The sequence below is a fragment of the Perognathus longimembris genome, chromosome 1 (genome assembly GCF_023159225.1).
Source record: "Perognathus longimembris pacificus isolate PPM17 chromosome 1, ASM2315922v1, whole genome shotgun sequence".
NCBI classification, from domain to species: Eukaryota; Metazoa; Chordata; class Mammalia; order Rodentia; family Heteromyidae; genus Perognathus; species Perognathus longimembris.
Window position 1 is genome coordinate 95,499,285 of NC_063161.1, and position 23,543 is coordinate 95,522,827.

The 23,543-nt window shown below is 36.9% G+C and overlaps 1 protein-coding gene across 2 annotated transcripts in view; it reads right to left on the minus strand.

Moving 5' to 3' along the window:
• Positions 1–3,652: 3,652 nt before the first annotated feature.
• The window catches only part of C1H9orf85 (chromosome 1 C9orf85 homolog), a 32,553-nt gene continuing 12,662 nt past the window's right edge, over positions 3,653–23,543 (minus strand). Inside the window, exons 1-4 of one of the 2 annotated variants that reach the window (XM_048332505.1) lie at positions 14,956–15,038; positions 13,577–13,683; positions 4,748–4,861; positions 3,653–4,339 (exon numbers count right to left, since the gene is read on the minus strand). In XM_048332505.1, the coding sequence (XP_048188462.1) occupies positions 4,192–4,339; positions 4,748–4,861; positions 13,577–13,683; positions 14,956–15,030 (444 nt within the window). In that variant the 5' untranslated portion in view covers positions 15,031–15,038 and the 3' untranslated portion in view covers positions 3,653–4,191. Of the gene's footprint in view, positions 4,340–4,747; positions 4,862–13,576; positions 13,684–14,955; positions 15,039–23,543 lie in introns of those variants that run through there. The other variant, XM_048332495.1, reaches the window with a different exon arrangement.

Consider the following 23,543-nt stretch of genomic DNA (forward strand, 5'->3'; position numbering starts at 1 on the left):
CACAGAGGTCCTGTGTTCTGATAGATAAAAAGAGGTGAGGGGGTGTGAAAATGGCTTTTTGCAACATTCAACTAATACTTTGTTGTAGCTGATGACTAGAATCACAGAGGTTTTGAAGGAAGAAATTCTGGGCTGTACTCCAGAACAAATGAATCACAATATTCTAGAAGTTAAGAATTTTCTTAAAGTACATCACAAGAATTATTTTAGAATATTTTAGAATAACTGTTGCAGTCTTGATAATTTGCTATCAAGGTAGAATAAGCAAATCCACTACATTAAATTAAGACGATTAGAATAAAACAATCCTTCATTTCATTTCTACATACTGAGTCCTAATAACAACTAGTTTTCAGATTAGAAAAAAATAATTACTAAAGAAATATACAGGAATGAAATAAAACAAAGTCTGCTTAAAATAAACCAATTTTCTTAGTACTAAACAATGAAATGGGGGGGGGGGGGGAAGATGGGAAAACTGCAATTCATCTTCAATGGACTGAGATTTTTTTGTGACCTGCCTGATATACACTGCCAATAAAAGATGATTTGGGCTGAGAATGTGGCTTAGTGGTAAGAGTGTATGCAAATAAACAGAAAGCTGGAAGTCACACTGTGGTCAAGAGGTACTGTGCTAGCCTTGAGCAAAAGAAGCCAAGGACAGTGCTTGGGACCTGAGTCCAAGACCCAGGACTGGCAAAAAAAAAAAAAAAAAAAAAAAAAGATGATTTGAAGGCAAAGATGCTGGCAATGAATTTGACATCTGCTTTACCTCAGTGCAGAAAAAAAAGCAATTAGGACCCTCGGACAGTGCTGGAAGCCATTGACCAGAAGTGGTTGCAGGGGGCAAGGACTTGGCACCTCCATGAGCCACACTACGGGGGCTTGACTGACTTCAATAAAGCAGAAACTGCAGTTAAGCATGGTGAAGCTCAGATGAAGATCTTGAGGCGCTCCTATGAGGTCCAACACCTCTAAGAGAGCCTGACACCCCCTCCCCCGCTTTTTTTTTTTGCCAGTCCTGGGTGGGGCTTGGACTCAGCCTGAACACTGTCCCTGGCTTCTTTTTGCTCAAGGCTAACATTCTACCTCTCCAGCCACAGCGCCACTTCTGGCTTTTTCTGTTTATGTGGTGCTGAGGAAGTGAACCCAGGGCTTCATGTATGGGAGGCAAGCACTCTACCAATAGGCCATATTAGCCCTGTGACCACGCCTTCTGCAGCAACAGCAGTAAATCACAGGTATAAAGATCTCACCAAGAGTCTGAAAGATACCCTCTGGAATGAAGAAATTGTCTCCCAGATCAAAGAAGAGTTCTGATTGTAGCCCAGGGCAACAGCCTCTGGAAGGTCTCTCTGAAGTGATCATCATGGAGCAGAACCTGCCAACTGGCATTTCCATTGTGATTCCAATTCATAATTGGATAGGAACCTGAAGCCCAACAAGCCCATGCAGTTCCTGGGGGATGAAGAGACCATTCATAAAGCCATGGAAGCTGGGGCTGTCCAGCGTTAGGCCAAGAAGGGAGGCAAGCAGGCTGCTACCCCATGGAACACCTTCCCTGCCCACTCCTTCCCCTGCAGCTCACACTGACCACTCTGTACATCTTAAGTTGCCAGTAGCTACAGATAGGGACCAGTGGCTCCTGTTTTCATTCTTAGCATTGTCTCTTGTACCTACTTCCTTCATAGAATCTGGTCAGAGTGGCACTTTTGGGGTGCATGTTTGCAGTCTGAGCCCAGGGAAGGCTCCTCTTTCAGGAGGGTTCAGAGATAGTATTTCCAGGTTTCTCTAGTGTTTTGTTTACTAAGGACCCGTTTGAATAGTGGCTAAGGAGGAACCAAGCCATGGCATGGCAGTGAGAAGCCAGAGTTCATTGTGAGCCAGGACCCAGTCCTCAGCTCTGATTATGATAAGCCACCCCTCACACCAGAGGCTCCTTCTCAGAGGCTCCTTAGCACAGGAGTGTTTCCTTTTCTACTTAAACCCCTCCTGCCTTGTTCTGCAGCAGTGAAACACCTCTTGATCATGTGCAAGTGTTTCATTGTTTCTGGTTTCTGAGTCATGTTCCAGTTGCTTGGCTCTTGTCACATGGACTCTATACTCACTGCAAGTATCACTTCTAAATCTTCTTCCAGATCACTGTAATAAAGGAGTGATGTGCAATTAGGAAAAAAAGAATGTTACTGATACATATCCTTAGGTGATGCTCTGTTACAATTTTCTCCTGGTAGTCTAAGGAATTACAATACATTCACAAGGGAAAGATATATGCTAGATCTAATAATAACTTTAGCTTTTTAATCACAAAAGTTAAACTTACATAAGAAAATGAATATGTAAAAATAACTTTGTATATAAAAACAGAAGTCACATAAATTAATGGGAGAGAAATGAGGACTGGAGGCTTAAATACTGAGATTTTTGCATTATGAGCATGATACCTGTCTCCACTTTTGTCTCCATTTTTCTTTAATGTCTTAAGATTTTATATGCTTTATTGACAGAATTCTTGAGTACTTTTTAAAAATTTAATCCTAGCTAGCATTTTTGATGGCTTTGAAATATTCTCCTTTACTTTCATATGTTCAAATATTTTAATGAAAACTGACACTAAGCTCTTAAATATTTCAGTATGTGATTCTAAAAGCAACACTATTAAAAACAGCAAAAGTTATTTCTTAGTATTATGTATTACCAAAGCTAAATAACCAGTAAACATAGATTAGGTTGATTAATAGATTCGTAAGGGCAGGAAATACTGCTGTTTACATATTAAACTAATGTAAATCTAAAATTCTAATTATTAGAAAGGATTAAGAACCCTGTAACTTTATGCTGCTGTAGAAAAGGGGTAAAAATTCCTCTGAAAAAGGGTTATATACTGCATAGTAAGAGTGAATATCTATCTATCTATCTATCTATCTATCTATCTATCTATCTATCTATCTATCTGTATCTTATTCCCTCTACCCCTGGTAGAGTCTACATTCCTACAGAAATGCATACCTGTACCAGGAAACTCACCAGTATTACCAGCATTGTTTGAAACAGGAAAAAAAAATCAAAATAATTCAAATGTACCAACATTGGACTGTATTAACAAAGTATACTATGCAAAAACATAGAACAACACATAATAATGTAAAATTGAACAAATTTCAGCTTTTCTAGCATGGATCACTTCCAAATTTTGTAACAATGAAAAACCGAAAAGATACAAAATACCACATACAGTCTAAATATGTTTAGAACCCTAGCTTGGCTTATTTTAAATGGTTGAGCAACCACTGTGACGTAAAGAAAACATGTCAAAATGCTAACAACTGGGGATCCAAGTGAAGAGAATGCAAAGATTCATTACACAACTTTGCTACTTTTCAGTAGTTCTGAGGTTTTCTAAAACAAAGGTGAAAGAATAATCAGAGAAAAACTACTTGATATTGTTAAGAAGTACAAGGAAGGTAGTCATGATATAGAAAACAATCATCAAAATTCAGGATGATGTCACTTCTGAGAACACTTGAGCTTGTGGGAAGAAAGACTTGTAGGGAAACTTTTGATACTAGAAGCTTTCACTGATGTGTGTGTACACATACACATATACATATATGAATATACATATAGTCATATTCTGGGTTCTTGATTTTTCTGGATGGATATTTCACAAGAGGCAAAAGGGAAAACATTGTAAAGAGGAATACAGAGATATGTTCAAAGAGCAATTGCTAGACATTTGCTGAACATTATTGAAATTTTTTTGTAACAGGTAAATTTATGTAAAGGAGAGGCTTTGCTATAAAAGGCACTAATGTGATATTGACCTATCAAAAGGCACTCACCATGATTAATTTTAAGACTAGCTATCAAGTGTCATTTTATAAAACGGTTCTGATATAAACAATTCGGAATCATTTGGCTTGATATTCAATAGTACATAATTTTAAGTAATACTCATTTATTCAATATTCATTTTAGCTAACTTTCTAGTATTTGCTACAAGAAAATCTGGATAAAAGTTTCCTAATTATTCAAACTTTATATATACAATTGATATAGTTGATAGATAAATTTGGCTTATTTAGGTAGTTTAATTTCTACTTCCTCATTAGGACTTCACAGTATTTTTGTTGAAAGCCTAATTACTAGTGGGCTGGAATTTCCCACTCTCAACGTTACTTGGTAGTTACATTAGTTCACTGTGGGGTGAGCAGCTGTGTCATCTAAGTCTCCAGTAAAATCTGAATCATCATCACTTTCATCATTTCTTTTGCAGTTTCTTCTATGAGAGCTTTGATCATTTTCACCATTCTCTGTCCTTTCTGGTTCTTTATTAAACCTAGAGATAGAAGAAAAAGTGTCTGATTACTTCACAGACCTTCATTATTTAACCACAACAGTAAAGAAGGCCTTTCCCACTGAAAGATCCCACTGAAAGATTAAAGACTACCGAAGAACTAACCAAGAAATCTACTGTCCCCAAAGTAGGCTTGGAATTAATAAAAAGGTACCCATTGAAGGGAAATAGTTACACAATGCGTAATTATTATGAATGTAAAACTCATGGCCAATTAGTTGATGTTCTTAAAAATAGCAAGTGTCACTTTAACTGCAATAAAGTTTAAAAATTAAGATTTTCTTGTTATGTAGAAAATTGTCTCCATTAGTGTGAATACTATACCTTCAGAGTTACTAAATGTTTCATTAAAAGAAAGCCCAAGTACCTTATGCAAAAGGAAATACTTACGGAATAACAATGTCTTCTTTCTTTCCACATTTTGCACAAACTTCTAGTTCACAAGCACATGGTCTACAAATTATGTGGTAAGAATCTTTCACAGTCTTCTGTAAACATTTAACGCTAAAAATGGAAGGGGAAAACAAATATGTATTTTTACTAATTGCTTAAGACTTATTTGATGAAATAAGGGGATAGAGCTAAATATCAAAGTGAAAAGCCCTCAAATCAAAACTCCTGGATTTCAATCTCAGATTTAGGTTGGGAATAGTGGTGCACAGCCTGTAATCTTGACACCTGAGTCACTGAAGCAGGAATATTGAGTGTCTGAAGCCAGTCTAGGCTACCTAGGAGATTCTGTTTTGAAAACCAAAAAAAAGGAAAGATGCTACAACTATTGTTAACTATAACATGACATAAAGAAACATCCTGGGGTAATGAAAATTTTGTATCTTTATTGTGACATTGGTCTCACATTTTATACCTATGTTAAACTGTATACTATAAAGGGTAAATTTTATCCTGTATATAAAATTTATTTTAAGATCTCCAATTAGGACAAATAAATTATAATTAAAAATTAAAACAAAATCCCTCTTTAAAAATAATTGAAAAGATGATGAGCAGGGAGTTTACAGTTACAAAAGGTAATGAATACATTTAAAAAATAATTATTTATTGTCAAAGTAATGTACAGAGGGATAACAGTTTCATACATAAGGCACTGAGTACATTTCTTATCAAACTTGTTACCTCCTCCCTCGTTTTCTCCCACCTTCCTGCCTCCCCAATTCCATCCCCCCACCCTGAGTTTTACAGTTGGTTTACAGTATATTGTCTTAGAAGTATTGCTGTTACATTGATTCACCTTTTGCCCTTTGTCTCAGCATTTTGATGTTCCCCTTCCCTTCCCTGGTTCTGATAATTGGACATACAATACTCAGGGTGCCAAAATAAGTTACAGTGACATGAGGGGTAAAACCATAGGGAAGAAAAACAAAAGAGAAAAGGGCATTATTTCACATAGGGTGTTGAAAAATAACAGTAACAGTGATAAATCACCTATTTCCATAACTTGGAGTTCATTTCTCTTAGCATCATCTCATGTGTTCATATGTACATAGCTACTGAGCTATTGTTATCCTCTGCTAGGACTATCCTAGACATTTACTAATTATTACCAATGAGGGAAACCTCAAGTCTATGTTTTTCTGGGTCTAGCTCACTTCACTTAGTATGATTTTTTCCCCCAAGTATTTCCATTTCCTCACAAATGGGGCAATGTCATTATTTTTGATAGAAGCATAGAATCCCATTGTATATATGTACCACATTTGCTTGATCCATTCATGTACTGAGGGGCATCTGGGTTGATTCCATATTTTAGCAATGGTAAATAATACTGTGTTGGTAGCTTTGGTGTGGTCTTGCTTATGATCCTTTGGGTACATGCCCAAAGGTGGGGTTGCTGGATCATAGGGGAGCTAAATGGCTTTTCTGTATGCCAACAATGGGAAGAGTGAGGTTGAAATCAGGAAAGCAAATCCTTTTGCAATAGCCTCAAAAAACAAACAAACAAACAAAAAAACCTAGGAATAACCTTAACCAAAGAAGTAAAATACCTCTATGATAAAACCTTTTAAAAACCTGAAAAAGGAAATTAAAGCAGAACAAAGGAAATAGAAAAACCTCCCATGTTCCTGGATTGGAAGGATTAACATAATGAAAATAGCAATACTGCCAGACTATCTACAAATTCAATGCAACAGCCATCAATATCCCAACATCATTCTTTAATGAAACAGAGGAAGCAATCCATAAATTCATATGCAACAATTAAAGATCCCGAACAGCAAAAACAATCCTTAGCAGGAAGAACAGTCCTGGACGAATATCAATACCAAACTTCAATCTCTATTACAAAGCTATAGTAATAAAAACAGCTTGGTATTGACACAAGAACAGGCCTGAGGGACAATGGAATAGAACTGAAGAACCAGAAATGAACCCACAGACCTATGGCCACTTAATTCTTGATAAAGGAGCTAAAAAAATAGGATGGAAGAAAGATAGCCTCTTCAACAAATAGTGTTGGTTAAACACCTGTAACAAATTAAATCTAGATCCTTATATTTCACTCTGCAACAGAATCAATTCCAAAGGGATCAAAGACCTCGAGGTAAAAACAGATACATTTGTTTTTAAACACTGTTATCCTATCCCTCATTTTCTCCAGCTTACCCCTCCATACTGCCCCCTCCCCAAGTTGTAAGGTTCATATCCAACATGGTGACATGGAATATCAATGTTTCATTGATTCATCATTTGTCCTGCTGTTTCTGCGATTCCTTTTCCCTTTCACATATCGAATAATCTTAATATAAAAGACACAAGGTACAGAAAATTAAGAAAAAATAACTACATGCAGGACGTAATAAGAACCTCTTGTTTTCAATTCATGTAGCTCATGTTGATAGGCTTTACTATATATGGCTCTATGCACAAAACAACTAGGTTATTGAAATCCTCTGTTAAGAATATCATAGACATATTCTAGTTCTTACAAATGAGAGAAACTATGCAACCTATTTTTCTTTGGGTCTGGCTTACTTTGGTTAATAAAATTTTTCCAGGTCTTTCCATTTCCTATGAATGGGGCAATGCTACTCTTTCTGATGGAAGAATAGAACTCCACGGTGCACGTATACAACATCTTATTCATCCATTCATCTATCTACTGAGGGGCATCTGGGTTGGTTCCATATCTTAGCTATGGTAAATAATACTGTAATGAACATGATAGCTTTGGTGGAGCCTTGTTTGTGGTCATTTGGGTAAATACCCAGGAGTGGGATTACTGGATCATGGGGGAGCTCTATTTTTTCCTTGGAGGTTTGTCTTTGGGGTATTTAATTTCTTTATCTATAAGTATTTTAGATATAAGCCCCTTTTCTGTTGTATGGCTAGTGAAGATCTTCAAGTCTGTGAATGTATCTTACTAGCTATGTCCTTTGCTGTGCAAAAACTCTGCATGCAATCCCATTTGTCGAACCTTTCTTTGAGTTGTGTTTCTGGGTCTTTATTAAGAAAGTTTTGACCTGTGCCAAAGAGCCCTAGTGTTTCTCCTATTCTTTCCTGTAATATTTTCGGGATATCTGCTTTTTCCTCAAGGTCTTTGATCCATTTAGAATTTATTCTGGTGTAGGATGATATATAAGGATCTGCCTTTAGTTTTCAACACGTGTTTAGCCAATTCTGCCAGCACCATTTGTTGAAGAGGCTGTCCTTCCATGCCACATTTTTTGGCTCCCTTGTCAAAGATTAGGTGGCCAAAGGTCTGGAGGTTCATTTCTCGGAAAAATCCCTCTTTGATGTTAAGCTTAGTGAAGATAATTATTAAAATTTCTAGTTACATTATCTTGGTATGTTTGTGCTTTAACATTCCCTAAAACTTTACTAAATCACTCTGTAACAAAAGGGTAGGTTAGGGCTGGGAATATGGCCTAGTGGCAAGAGTGCTTGCCTCGTATACATGAGGCCCTGGGTTCAATTCCCCAGCACCACATATACAGAAAATGGCCAGAAGTGGCGCTGTGGCTCAAGTGGCAGAGTGCTAGCCTTGAGCAAAAAGAAGCCAGGGACACTGCTCAGGCCCTGAGTCCAAGGCCCAGGACTGGCAAAAAAAAACCCACAAAAAACAAAAAAACAAAAGGGTAGGTTAAATAGGTTAAATTTTTATATACCACCATAATTTACATACATTAAAGTTCCAGTAACTCATGGGTTAGATAATTTTCACAGTTCTTTTTTGCCTTAAAAATTAAGACCTCAAGGAAACTAGAATATAATGTCTCATAAATATTTTGAGGGTCTCATGCTTGAGGTCCTTGGTGTACACAAATCTTTAAATATTTAAATTACAAATTTGGGGAACTGTTACTGTTAAAATTTACATGTAAAGTAAGTTTAAAATGGATAGTTTTGTTTTGGTGTTTGGAATCAAAAGGAAGCATGGTTTCTTAAGACTCAAACACCTGTACAACTTGTTGAACTCAGACTCTTGGGCAATGTGTATTATTTACACAACCAAAACCTAAGAAATGTATACCAAGAATATGTTAAACACTACAAGAAATTTTTATGATTAGAACCATGCGCAACTTCTTGACCTACAACAAAATAATACTGTCTTAATACGTTAGAGGAAAATTTCTGTGTTCCCATGCCTGCTGACACTAAAGGGACAACCTCTGAAAACAGAATGAATTTTACTGCTAAAAGCAATTATGGACTTTCAAATTTAAATTACTTTTGAAAACCAAGTTTCCCTAAGGTAGTAGCTCTATATAAAAAGATCTATCTTGGGGCTGGGAATGTGGCTTAGAATGGTAGAGTGCTTGCCTAGAATGCATGAAGCCCTGGGCTCCATTCTTCAGTAGCACATGTACAGACAAAGCCAGAAGTGGCACTGTGGCTCAAGTGGTAGAGTGCTAGCCCGGAACAAAAGAAAAGCCAGGGACAGTGCTCAAGCCCTCAGTTAAAGCCCTAGGACTGGAAAAAAAAAAAAAAAAAAACAACCTATCTTACAGCACAGCAAAGATACACATACCCTGAAAATGACTTTTTTTTCCTTTTATAAAGGTGACATGTTTGTGAAAATATGTATGATAACATACATAGATATGTATGTATTTTTAGATATTTATAAACCTCTACTTTAAATAAGTGGGACCTTGTTAAGTATGCCTTAAAAAAAAAACCAACTCTTAATTAATCCGGGCTTTTGGTGGTCTGCAATCAATAAAGGTTGGTACATATGTAATATATGTGTATATGTTATATACATATGTTTATAGTATATATGCTATATATTATACTATATATGTATATGTAGTATATATGATATATATTATACTATATAGTATGTGATACTATATATAGCATATATATGTGTGCATATATTTTAATATATATATTTTTTAACTCAGAACAATATTCACCAATCCAAAGAATCTTAAGTATGAGTACAGTCTGGGTATCATTGAAAAAATATCTTTAAAACATCTTTAAAATATCTTTAAGCCATATATATGTCTTAAATAGTACTTTTTCTTACAAAGTTTATATAATTAAGAAATAAATTCAAATTCACTTAAATATAAGTGCTCCTCAGTTTTCCTTGAAAACTGCTATATTTTCTGTACATTGTGCTAAGAAATTGCCAGAGATATTAAGTAATAGTTTTAACCTCTTTTCATTGCTCTAAAGAATACAGTTTCCAGAAACAATGGCTCAAAGAACCTTGGCTATACAGTTATAAAAACACAAGATTATGCCACAAGTCATGTTTATTGACAAAGGAGGCAGTACAACGCATATCTTTAAAATAGTGCTGGATTATTTCTACAATGCAAAAAAAAAAAAAGGAGAGAACAGTTGAATAAAGCTAATAAATGTCTACTATATACTTAAAGAGCCCCTGAATTTATGTACAGGAGGTAAACTTTCCCTAGTACTCTCTTAAGTTTCCCACTAGGACTCATATAAAACAGGTTAGTACTGGATCGGCCCTGAAATTGCTTTCTTTCCTGGCTACAGCACTTTAACCTTTACCATAATTCATGCCCATGTGTGGTATTCTCATATGTATGATGACTAGTTGTTTTGGTAAACAGTGACTTGTAGTGCTCCACCCTCTTGATATACAAATAGAAACTCAGCATGGATTAAAGTATCAGTCACATTTCCTGCAGTGGCTCTAAGCATACCCATGCTCAAAACAGGAAGCTTCTAAAATCACACTGTAAGATTACATCACATGCTACTCATATAAAGTGCTTTTTAAGGAAACAATATCCTCCATTCCAAATACCCAGGAGTACCAGTAGTTACAATTCACTTCTTTGTATCTCTAGATTGTGTATGTGGAAGTGAAGGGAAACACTACCTTCCTCTTATTGTAGTAGTAGGTTGGACTAAATTATTTTTCATTTTTTATTAATGTACCCTAATTGTACAAAATGATAGATTTCATTATGACATTTTCATATATGTATAAAATGTACTTTGACCAGATTCTAGAAAATTTCCTTTATAAAAAAGAGTACAAAATATTTGCCTCTGACCAAGAATTGTTTATCAAAATAAAAGGAAAACTATTTAGGCTAAGGAATTTTTTTTTTTTTTTGCCATTTGTGAGCCTTGGACTCAGGGCCTGAGCACTGTCCCTGGCTTCTTCCCGCTCAAGGCAAGCACTCTGCCACCTGAGCCACAGCGCCCCTTCTGGCCATTTTCCATATACGTGGTGCTGGGGAATCGAACCGAGAGCTTCATTTGTAGGAGGCACACGCTCTTGCCACTAGACCATATTCCCAGCCCATAGGCTAAGGAATTTTAAATCAAAGGTTGTTGCACCAATGTAAAAAAAAAAAAAAGGTAGATTCTATGTCCAATTGAGCGATGGATCAAAGTAATCAAAACTCCACTTTAACTTTGGTGTGTGTGTGTGTGTGTGTGTGTGTGTGTGTGTGTGTGTGTGTATGTGTGCGATGTTCCTGGGGTTTGAACTCGGGGCCTGGGCACTGCCCCTAAGCTTTTTTGTGCCAGGCTAGCACTCTACTACTTGAGCTACAGCTCTACATCCAGCTTTCTTTGGTGATTAAATGAAGAGTCTATAGACTTTCCTGCCCAGGCTGGCTTTGAACCGCAATCCTCAGATCTCAGCCACATAAATAGCTAGGATTACAGGTATGAGGTACCAGTATCCAGATCTGCTTTTACCTTTTAAGGCCATGAGGAGCAGAGATCCAGAATAGAGCTGGAACTTAAAGTCACCGTACAATACAAAGTGACATAAAGAGCTATCTATGACTAAAACTCTACTGTAGGACATTTTAATACTCCTGGAATGCAGTGACACAACTCTCTCATCACTGAGCCTTAGCCTATTATAAGAAATGGTGGAACTGAACAAACACAGCTAACGAGGCCAACCTAGATAACTTATTGCCACATATTGGTAAGGTAAGAGGTGCTTAAAGGTTGCTTTTGCTAGGCCTACAAACAAATTCAAAGCAGGGGATAGGTTGGCATTTCTGCCTCTACTTTATGTGTCTTTACTCTCAGTCATTCTCTCTGTAGTTACTTTACCTTAGAATATGGGAAGCACAGGACCTTCTACTGATCAATGACATCTTCAGGGGAACCTGATAGGTCACAGCACCTACCAGGAAATGATTTGTTTATCTTGACCAATGATGACAAAAATAATAACTTCTCTGGATCTTATCCAAAAATAAGGACTGCAATAATGATCAACCAGGCCATATTTTGACCAGGACTGTTGCACAATTATGTTTACCACCCCTCCTGCCCTCAGTTTATAGCTCACAGCTATACCCTGAAGATATACTAAAGTGTTGTCTTCTTGTAGATACCTGTACCACATAATAAATCCTTCTCTGCTCTTCACTATGTCTCTTTATTAGGCATACAGAGGTGAGTGGCTTGATTAGACAGGTGTATCTCCTGGAGTTTGGGCCTGGGGTCTACGACTGTGGTGAAGGGACTGATAGATCTGCAACATAAAACACTTCGATATATGCATCAACTGAAACATGTTTACTTTAGTTTTTTTAAAAAAACCACAAATTTAAAGGCTCTTCCGCTATACATTTTCTGGGAAACTAAATATAGTCATGTATTACATCATGATATTTTAATGAATGGTGAACTATATATATATACCAGAATGCAATTATATTGCTTAGACACATCTTAGAAGGCTTAGCTTATATTAAGTATACTTGATGGAGTACACAAAGTCACTTTGTGATACATCTCTGAATTTATTCTTATGGTCAGGTGATATACAATTATACAAATATTCCCTACTGTTTCCTTCTACTTTAGTTGGTAAATAAATCTTTCTGTCTTTCCCTTTTAAAGAATGGAAGTTAAAGGAAGTAAGTTTTTCTGGTCATAAAAATATTAAGAACTGAACTGGGCATCAATGGCTCAAGCCTGTAATCCTAGCCACTCAGAAGGCTGAGATCTGAGGATCATTTGAAGATAGCTTGGCCAGGAAAGTCCATAAGACTCTTATCTCCAATTAACAAGCAAACAGCTAAAAGTGGCACTGTGGCTCAAATGGTAGAGCACTAGCCTTGAGCACAAAAGCTCAGGTATAGTGCCCAGGCCATGAGTTCAAGCTCCAGAACCAGCATAAAAAGTTTTCAACTTCTAATTTGGGCTACTGAGCATAAAACTGTTTACTAGTGTTTGCTTCTTTGCTATAGTGCTGGGGATTGAATTTAGACCCAGACATAGTAGGCACATGGCTCTACCACAAAAACTATGCCACTAGTCACCAAAGGTTTGTTGTTTTTTTTTGTTGGGGAGGGGGATATATGGTAAAGTACAGGAAGAAAACACTGTAAGATCGACACAAGAAACCTATCAAGGGCTTGGAATATGGCCTAGTGCCAAGAGTGCTTGCCTTGTATACATGAAGCCCTAGGTTTGATTCCCCAGCACAACATATATAGAAAACAGCCAGAAGTGGCACTGTGGCTCAAGTGGCCAAGTGCTAGCCTTGAGCAAAAAGAAGCCAGGGACAGTGCTCAGGCCCTGAGTTCAAGGCCCAGGACTGGCAAAAACAATAACAACAACAACAACAACAAACCTATCAAGTTGTCTAAATGGAAGTCAACAATACTTAAAATAAAGAACATGCAATGAAATTCTATTAAAACAATATAGCATGATACATATGCCATTACAAAACAACAAAATGTGGTATATATACCACCAGTAAAGTAAGTAAGAAGCTGAACTCACCATTTCTTAGGTTTTGATAGTGGTTTGTATTTGCTGTATTTTACACGCCATTCAAGAACTTCTTTACAGTGCTGACATACTCCATCATGAAGTTTTGCATTAATTTTCTAAAACAAATACAATGCCACATTGAGAATTGCACCCAGGAGCCTGAATACCTCATAAAAGGTACATGATAATTTCAAGAGTTAAACAAAAATCCTGGCTTAAAATAAGACAATATATATTTTATGTATATTACCCAATTTGGTTCTTTACAAATACAATAGATCTTAAACCACTTTATCTCAGAACCAACTAGAGAGTTTCTTTAATCTCCTAGCATATTTGAAAAAGTCTTCACTGATCCTGATGCATATTATATTCTAAAGGAGCAAAACTCAGTATACTGTTAAGATGCTTTTAATTTTATTGCATGCAAAGCATACCTCAATAAAAATGTAATAATAAGAAAACCTAGTTTTAAGGATAATTTTAAACCTACTTTTAAGATTTTGGGGGGAGGGGGTAGTCCTAGAGCCTAGGCGCTATCCCTGATCTTTGATGCTCAAGGATAATGTTCTGTCATTTGAGCCACAGCTCTACTTCTGGTATTTTGGGTCGTTAACTGGAGATAAGAATCTTCAGAATTTTCCTGCCTGGGATGGCTTTGAACCATGATTCTCAGATCTCAGCCTCCTGAATAGCAAGGATTACAAGTATGAGCCACTGTGCACCTAGCATAGTTTTTTGGTGTGTTTTTTTAATGTGTGTTTTGTTTTTGTTTTCTGATTGGAGGGGCTTGAATTCTGGGCCTGGGTGTTATCCCTGAGCTGTTCAGCTCAAGGCTAGTACTCTATCACTTGAGCCACAGTGCCACTTCCAGTTTCTGGTGGTTAACTGGAGATAAGAGTCTCAGAGACTTTCCTGCCTGCGCTAGCTTTGAACCACATCCTCACGTCTCAGCTTCCTAAGTAGCTAGGATTACAGGCATGAGCCACAGGTGCCTAGCGCCTGGCACGGTTTTAAGACTTATTTCAACAATTCTAGCCTCATCAGTTAGATAAATCATAAGTTCTAAATTATCTGCTGGGAGACCACAAATGAACAACTTTTAAAAGTGTAGGAGAGGGCTGGGGATATAGCCTAGTGGCAAGAGTGCCTGCCTCGGATACACGAGGCCCTAGGTTCGATTCCCCAGCACCACATATACAGAAAACGGCCAGAAGCGGCGCTGTGGCTCAAGTGGCGGAGTGCTAGCCTTGAGCGGGAAGAAGCCAGGGACAGTGCTCAGGCCTGGAATCCAAGGCCCAGGACTGGCCAAAAAAAAAAAAAGTGTAGGAGAGGAGCGAAGTGGGCTAGAAGCCCTTTTATTAACCAGTTTAATCTTCTAGCATTCCCATGAAAGGGAAAATGTTGTACAAAAGCTCCTTCCCCCAATTACTTCCATTAAAGTAGAAATTAGATATGTGCATGCCACTAGCTTGGTGAATAAAGGGCTGAAAGAGAGAAAAAAACATTTTTAATTATAACCTTATTCTCAAAAAGTGCTGGATTTTTAAAAAAGCAATGGCAAAATTTTAAATTACTACATAGTCTCTGTAATAGTATTATGTTGTGTAGCAGATTAATTTGACTCAGGATTTAGAAAACACACATACATACACACACACTACTCGACTTCTTTTGGCTAAGGATTGTTTGTCTTTTGCCCAGTGTTGGAAACAATAAGTAGAGGGCATTTTAATATTTTAAGACATTTTAATATTTTTCTTATCTTTATTCTCTTTCTATTTGTAAATTTCTCTAGGCGAGAAAAACATATCACAAAGATGCAGATTCACCGGAAGGCTATTTGATAGCGAGTTAAAAGCCTAAATTTAGACTACATCATTTGAGAAGTGCTTGATATTCTTGAAAGCTCTCAATAAGAAGGTGAACTAATTTGATAAAACACTTATTCAAAGAAAACACAATTCAAGGATACTTTCAAAAACCATAATTTAAGCTGTTGAACACATTAGAGTTTAACTCAATCTTAAACCATATTGTATTACCTATTAATAATGTATGCGTATTTTCCTTTCTGACCTGAAGAGTTCCTGGGAAAGCAAGTTTTGCACCCAGCAGATCTGCTTACTTCACTGTGGTTAACTATAACTCTGCCAGAAAAAAAGGGAAATGAATGCAAATACACAGACTTGTCTTCCTTTCAACCTTGATACTCAGTCATCATAAAAGGCTGGCTAGTTGTCTAGAAACTTTACTAAAAGCATTACTTATACTTTCTCTATTCTAATAATACTGGGTTAATAATTTTGAACTATGATTCCAAGATGAAAGTAATATAAAGTTCTTAGATGGAATATTCTTAGAATGCAGAACATTTCATTATCTGAAATTTTATTACAGGTAGTACACTGCTCGTTAGCTACCTTGTTAACTAGGAAGCATTATTTGGTTTCTTGCTTGTTTCCGTATTCCATTTCTGACCAGTTTATCTTGATTTACAAAGCCTTGCATAGTTTAGAAACTGGTTTCTTTAGGGTGGATCACATAGAACAAAACAGGTCTTTGTGGGAACTTGTCTTGTGAGTGATGTGTGAGGCAGAATAAATGAGATGTTGTGCAGAGTTCACGTGACCAATTGGCACCAGGACAAAATTAAACTTGATTTTTGTGTGTTAAGACATGGGTGAGGGTAAGGATGGAATTAAAAAGTATGTTCACTTATAAATAGGAGCAGAAAGAAAAATTTTGCGCTGTATTTATTCTATTGTAGAAGTGACTCTCAGACAGATGGGAGCATGTAAGCATAATCCTAGTTCTAGAATTGTTCTACCTTTCCCTTACATCTACGTCTACAACTAACCTCCTTTTGGCAATTCATTTTAGTACACACTTCATGACAGAAAGTCATAGTTTTTAAGGGCAAGATTTAATTAAGTATGCCCAAATATAAAATCAAATTTGAGTTTTATAAATCAAATGGTATATATTATGTAGTTCAAACAAGCTACCTTCTAGGTTTCTAGAGAAAAAAAACTTATGAATCATCTAAATAAACCATATTTTAAATTTAATTAATCAGTTAATTAATTAATTAGGTCTCCCTCACACATAGGGAACTGTCTTAAAGACATACATAGAACTCTATGTAGGCCACCAGTCGGTCCTCAAACTTTATCCTTGCCTCAGTCTCACAGTGCACAGATTACTGGACATGTACCACTCATTATGTCTGGCTTTAAAACTGTTATTTTTTTAAATTAAATGAATAACTTTTTTAAGTTAAGAATAAACTGAAGCACATCAAAAGACACCAATAGCTTCAAAATGTCTCCACCATCATTAACTGTTCAAAATACATATTTACAGTAAGTGTTATTATCCCTCTTGCTGGTAGCCCATTGTCACAGAGCACATATCTGGTGATATAACAATGATCCCAAACAGAAGGGGAGTGAGGACTTCAATTCCTTGGAAGGTTGCAAAAGCAAACTGTAAATGTAACACATGTATCAATATGCTGATGCTAAAAAATAATTCATAAGATTCATAGAATGATTTAAGACAGAAAATACAATGTGAGAGAAAAGGGATTTGAATACTATTCAAAAGCCAAGTTAAAAAAATTCTTTAGGACTTTTTGCACCTTATAATTCTTTCAAGAAATGAAAAAGGCAAAACACTATAAATGGCATATTTTACTTCTCTTATCCCAAAAGAATGAAAAAAACAAAACTCCCAAAGGAAAATACCAATTCCAACTATGGCTTAAACCCCAGGTCCATGTGGCTAGCCTGGTCTTTACTGCTCTACTACTCCTGGCATTATTCTTCCACTCAAGTAAGAAAATGTACCTTAATAAAGCTACAAGAGGGCTGGGGATATAGCCTAGTGGCAAGAGTGCCTGCCTCGGATACACGAGGCCCTAGGTTCGATTCCCCAGCACCACATATACAGAAAACGGCCAGAAATGGCGCTGTGGCTCAAGTGGCAGAGTGCTAGCCTTGAGCGGGAAGAAGCCAGGGACAGTGCTCAGGCCCTGAGTCCAAGGCCCAGGACTGGCCAAAAAAAATAAAAAATAAAAAAAATAAAGCTACAAGAGTTCAATTTCAGAAAATGGAAACTTATATCTTATAAAATGGATCCCTGAATTTGGGATCAAGAACTTCAGTAATAATAATGCAAAAATTTTGTCTTTGACCTCTGCGATGAAAACCTCACAAATCTGAAAAAGGAAATAAAAGCAGATTTAAGGAAGTAGAAAAACCTTCCATGCTACTGGATTGGGAGGATTAATGATGCGAAAATGGCAGTACTGCCAAATGCTATAAACAAATTCAATGTAATACCCATCAATATTCCAACTTCTTTCTTTAATGAAACAGAAAAACCAATCTATAAATTCATATGGAACAATAAAAGACCCTGAATAGCAAAAACAATCTTTAGCAGGAAGAACAGTACAGGACGAATATCAATACCAAATTTCAAATTCTTTTACAAAGCCATAGAAATAAAAACAGGTTGGTATTGGCACAAGAACAGGCCTGAGGACCAATGAAGTAAAATATAAAAGACCCAGAAATGAACCTGCAGACTTATGGTCACCTAATCTTGAACAAGGGAGCCAAAAAGAAAAATAGGATGGAAGAAAGACAGACTCTTCAACAAATGATGCTGGCAGAATTGGCTAGACATGTGCAGAAAACTAAAGTTAGATCCTTATATATCACCCTGCACCAGAATCAATTCTAAGTGGATCTAGGTAAAAGCAGATATCCTGAAAATACTACAAGAAGGAAAAGAGAAATACTTGGGCTCCTTAGGACAGGTCGAAACTTTCTTAATAAAGACTCAGAAACACAACAAATCAAAGAAAGACTGGATAAATGGGACTGCATTAAATTGGAGAGCTTCTGCATGGCAAAGGACACAGCTAGCAAGATAAACAGAAACAGAGAAACAGAGACTGGGAGAAAAGCTTCACTAACCATACAACAAAGGAACAAAGTACCTCATATCTAAAACATACCTACAGCTCAAGAAACTAAATTCTCCCAAAACAAATCCTCAAAGAAACAACCACACCATTAAAAAGTGGGTTCAAGACTTTAAGAGAGAGTTCTCTGAATAAGAAGCAAGAATGGCCAATAGACACATGAAGAAATGTTCAACATTTCTGGCCAAAAAAGAAATGCAAATCAAAACAACACTGAGATTTCACCTTATACCAGTTAGAATGGCCATTATCAAGAAAACTAACAACAGATGCTGGTGGGGATGTGACCAAAGGGGAATTATACTACACTGTTGGTGTAGTGAAGTGCAAATTTATCCAACCACTCTGGAAATCAGTATGAAGTTTCCTCAAAAGACTAAACATAGAGCTCCCCTATGATCCAGTAACCCCACTCCTGGACATTTACCCAAATGACTACAAACAAGGTGATACTAAAGTTACCAGCACAACCATGTTCATTATAGCATTATTTACCATAACTACGATATGGAACCAACCCAGATGCCCCTCAGTAGATGTGGTATATATTCACCATGGACTTCTTTGCTTCCATCAGAAAGAATGACACTGCCCCATTGGTAAGGAAATGGAAAGACTTGGAGAAAAATTATATTAAGTAAGCCAGACCCTAAGAAATGTAGGTTGCATGATTTCCCTCATATGTAAGAACTAGAATATGTCTATGACATTCTTAACCTTGACTTCCAACTACGTTATATTTATAGATTTATATATTGTTTAATTGTATCCCTTTAATCTTATCTACTTTATACCATAATTTTCTTTATTTTTATTATAAAGAAAGGACTGCATTTTTTATGTCGTTTACAATATGTGGGTCTCTATTTTCAGATAAAGAATTACATGTTCCCTGTTACAAATGATTTATCTTTGTCAGAAGCACCAATTCGGTTAAAACAGTTCATTTGGATGAGATATTCAGTCTTCTAGAATTCTACTTCCTGTTCCTATTTTTCTATATGCCACGGACAAAGGATTTAGTCCACAGTCTCCTGTGGGTTCAGAAAAAACACTACCCCCGAGTTGCTTTCCACTTGAGCCACAGCTCCACTTCCGGCTTTTTCTGTGTATGTGATACTGAACAATTGAACCCAGAGCTTCATGCATGCTAGGCAAGCACTCTACCACTAAGCCACATTCCCAGCCCAAGAGCATTGTTTAACAGCTATTTTCACATAGATAAAATATTGTTAGACATACTAAAGGTATGAGGCAAAAATAATGTCAAGTAGAGAAAAGCATGAAGCATTTAGGAGAAGAAAAACTATTCTTGTTACCAAAATCTAGTTTCATCTTTTTTCCAAAAGGACATCTTGTGATAATGTAAGCAAAGCTGCTTTTCAGGCTTGAATTTAGGGCCTGCACACTATCCCCAAACTTTTATGCTAAATGGTAGCACTCTACCACTTGAGCCACATTCCACTTCTGGCCTTTTGGTGGTTAACTGGAGATAAGAGACCCACAAATTTTCCTTCTCTGGACTAGCTTTGAACCTTGATCCTCAGATCTCAGCTTCCTGATTAGGTTCAAGCCTGAAGAGCAGTCGAAAAACAAACAAAAATGCATTAGATACATCTCTTGTTGCTATGATAAAATATCTGACAGAGAGCAATTTAAACAGCTTTTACTCTAACTCATGGCTTAAATGGTTTCAGAGGTCAGTCCATGATTCCTGGTTCCACATACTTAAAGAGAAGGTTCCTCACCTCTTTGCAGATAGACAGGAAGCAGAGAAATGGGGAATACAAAGAGGGCAGGGTAAGCCACAGCTGACAGAGAGCTCCAGAGACTTATTTCCTCCAAACAGGCCCAGCTTCTACATTTCATCACAATGGCATCTAGTTATGAATCCAGCAAAGGACTAACCATCAATTCATTACGTCAGAGTCCTATGAACTAATCATCTCTAGAAAGACTCTCACAGACACACCAAAAGTATGTTTTTCTAATCTCCTCAAGCCAGTCAGGTTGACAATCAAAACTAGCCATCATGAGGGCTGGGGATATAGCCTAGTGGCAAGAGTGCCTGCCTAGGATACACGAGGCCCTAGGTTCGATTCCCCAGCACCACATATACAGAAAATGGCCAGAAGCGGCGCTGTGACTCAAGTGGCAGAGTGCTAGCCTTGAGCGGGAAGAAGCCAGGGACAGTGCTCAGGCCCTGAGTCCAAGGCCCAGGACTGGCAAAAAAAAAAAAAACAAAAAACTAGCCATCATGAAATAAACTGTGAGCTTAGTCAGTCAGTTTAGCCTCTATGAATCTGACAACCAAGATCTACAACATTCTTATCTAAGTTTCCTGAAGTCCACTCAGTTGTCAATACCCTGGAAGACCCATCCTCCACAGACAACAATAATTTTTGAACTTTTACTTCTACAGAATGTGGAATGATAGAATTTAAAGTCACTTGAGGAACTTACTGATTTTCATGAGTGAATGTTATTTTGTTGTATGAGTGTATTACAGTGTTTATTCATTAACTAAAGGAAAGCCTGAGTTTTGTGTTGTGTGCTCATAGATATCTGTATACAAGTTTTTTTGTTTTTGTTTTTGTTTTTTTTTTTTGCCAGTCTTGGGCCTTGGACTCAGGGCCTGAGCACTGTCCCTGGCTTCTTTTTGCTCAAGGCTAGCACTCTGCCACTTGAGCCACAGCGCCGCTTCTGGCCGTTTTCTGTATATGTGGTGCTGGGGAATCGAACCTAGGGCCTCGTTTATCCGAGGCAGGCACTCTTGCCACTAGGCTATATTCCCAGCCCTGTATACAAGTTTTAAGTGGCACGTTTTATTTGAGTTAATACCTTGGACCAATATTGTTGGCCTTATGATAATTTTTTAACTATAAAGATTCATTTTTCCAAATGCTTTCCAGCACTTCAAATTGTAAATTTGTGTGTGTATGTGAGTGGGGGGGGGAGAAGGGGAAGCAGAGAGGGAGGGAGGAAGAGGAAGAGAGAGAAAAAGAGAAAGAGAGAGCGAGAGCGAGAGCGTGCACACACAGTGGGGGCTTGAACTCAGGTTCCACTTCTTAGTTTTTGGTCGTTAACTGGAGATAAGAGTCTTGTGGACTTTTCCTGTACCCGATGACTGTGAATTATGATTCTTTTCCTCTGAGTAGCAGGGGCTACAGGTGTGAGCCAAAAATGCCTAATGGTATTTTACTTTATTTGAAGAGCACACGGTGTCATTGTTATGTTTTAAATTTGTGTTTCTCTAGTAACTGTTGATGTTGAATATCTTTTCTTTTGATTAGTTGCCATTGTGCATTCTCTTTAGTAATGTACCTGTATATGGCTTTTGCTCGTGTGTGTGTGTGTGTGTGTGTGTGTGTTTGCTGGTACAGGGGCTCAAACTCAAGTGCATTTTGATTTTTCATCAGTGCCTTTTGGCCTTTTGGTGGTTACTTGGACATAAGGGTCACAAACTTGAGTCATGATTCTCACAGTAGCTAGGATTACAGGCAGGAGCCACCAAATCCCAGCAAATTTATTTCAAATCTTTTAAACACCAGTAATAGGGAAGTAAAAATACATATTAGAAATACTCAAAATGCTTTTCATGGGCAATGTGCTTACAATGTAAGTTTTTCCTAGAAGTCAAGAGATAATATTTGATTCCTTCCTCCCACTTTGTTGCAGCTGGAATCTTTTGCCAACCTTGTCTACAGTAGTAAACAATCACATTTCATCCAAAGACTGAATATGTAATATGTAATGGCCACACAAAACAAAGGACTATTCTCTTCATTCACTGGTAGAGATACTGTCAGTTGTAATTATAAAGAGAAGGTCTATGCACAAACCATTTACTGTTTGCAGAAGGTCTATGTACGAAGTACGAAGTATCTGCTGGTTTATTTTAACAACCAAAGTAGCCAGAGTTTTCACTGACAAGTTTAATGCAGATACTTACTTAAATGGAGCTACATCTGCCCAGAGGCAGAAACACATGATGGCAGTATTTACTATCTTTTACTGGCAGAAGAAAAGTGCACTAAAACAATTTCATTAACTAAGTTATATTTCACCTGTTTGGCTTTTTTTTTCCCATATTGCTGGGGACTATACCTTGTTCATTCTAAGCAAGCAATACTATTAAGGTACATTCCCAGCTCTATTTGCTCAATTGGAAGGGAAAATTAAAGTAAGCTGAGATGTGTGTTTTAACAAATAAAAATAAACAGTCTGGATGAAGAATTCTAGTATGAAGATGTTTAATTCTCTCCATTCTGGGCCAATTTAGAAAAGCATAATAAACATTAGAAAAGTTCCTTTCTGTGGTGCTAAGATTGAATCTAAGGCCAGGAGCATGCTAGACAAGCACTCTACTTATAAAAGTTATACATAGTATCTTAGAGAAAGAATCCATAGCAAAGCATGAAAAAGAAAGTCTAAGAACACAAAAGGAATTATCTCTGGACAACAAGGGTAAATTTTGCCTTGGTTAAAATATTTGGTTTAAGATTATGTTTACAATTATGATTGAGATAAATTAATTATTGACTATGGGAAATTTGTGGTAAATAACCCTGAAAAACCATCTGTATTGTCAGTTCTATGGGAAACAAGCCTTTTCTTCAAAATCAGACTGTAAATATTCAAACTGTCTATGGATAGCATTCAGTTTTTGACTCCTGGGTTCACTGCAGGATTTTATAAGTGTTTTTGTTTTTTTATTATTATGATGAGGTAGTTTCCTTTAATATCTAGGATTATGAGGTTTTTTTCTTTAATGAAATAACATTGACTTTTGCTAACTGCTTTTTCTGTATCCATTGAGATGAACATACAGTTTTCTTTCATTCTGTTCATATGGCATATATAACATTCATCGATTTTGATAGGTTCAACCTTCCTTGAATTCCATTATGACAAGAGATAAAGGATGTTTGGGGATAATTCTTTACCTCACAAAATACAGTGCCAGTGCCTGGAAAGCCC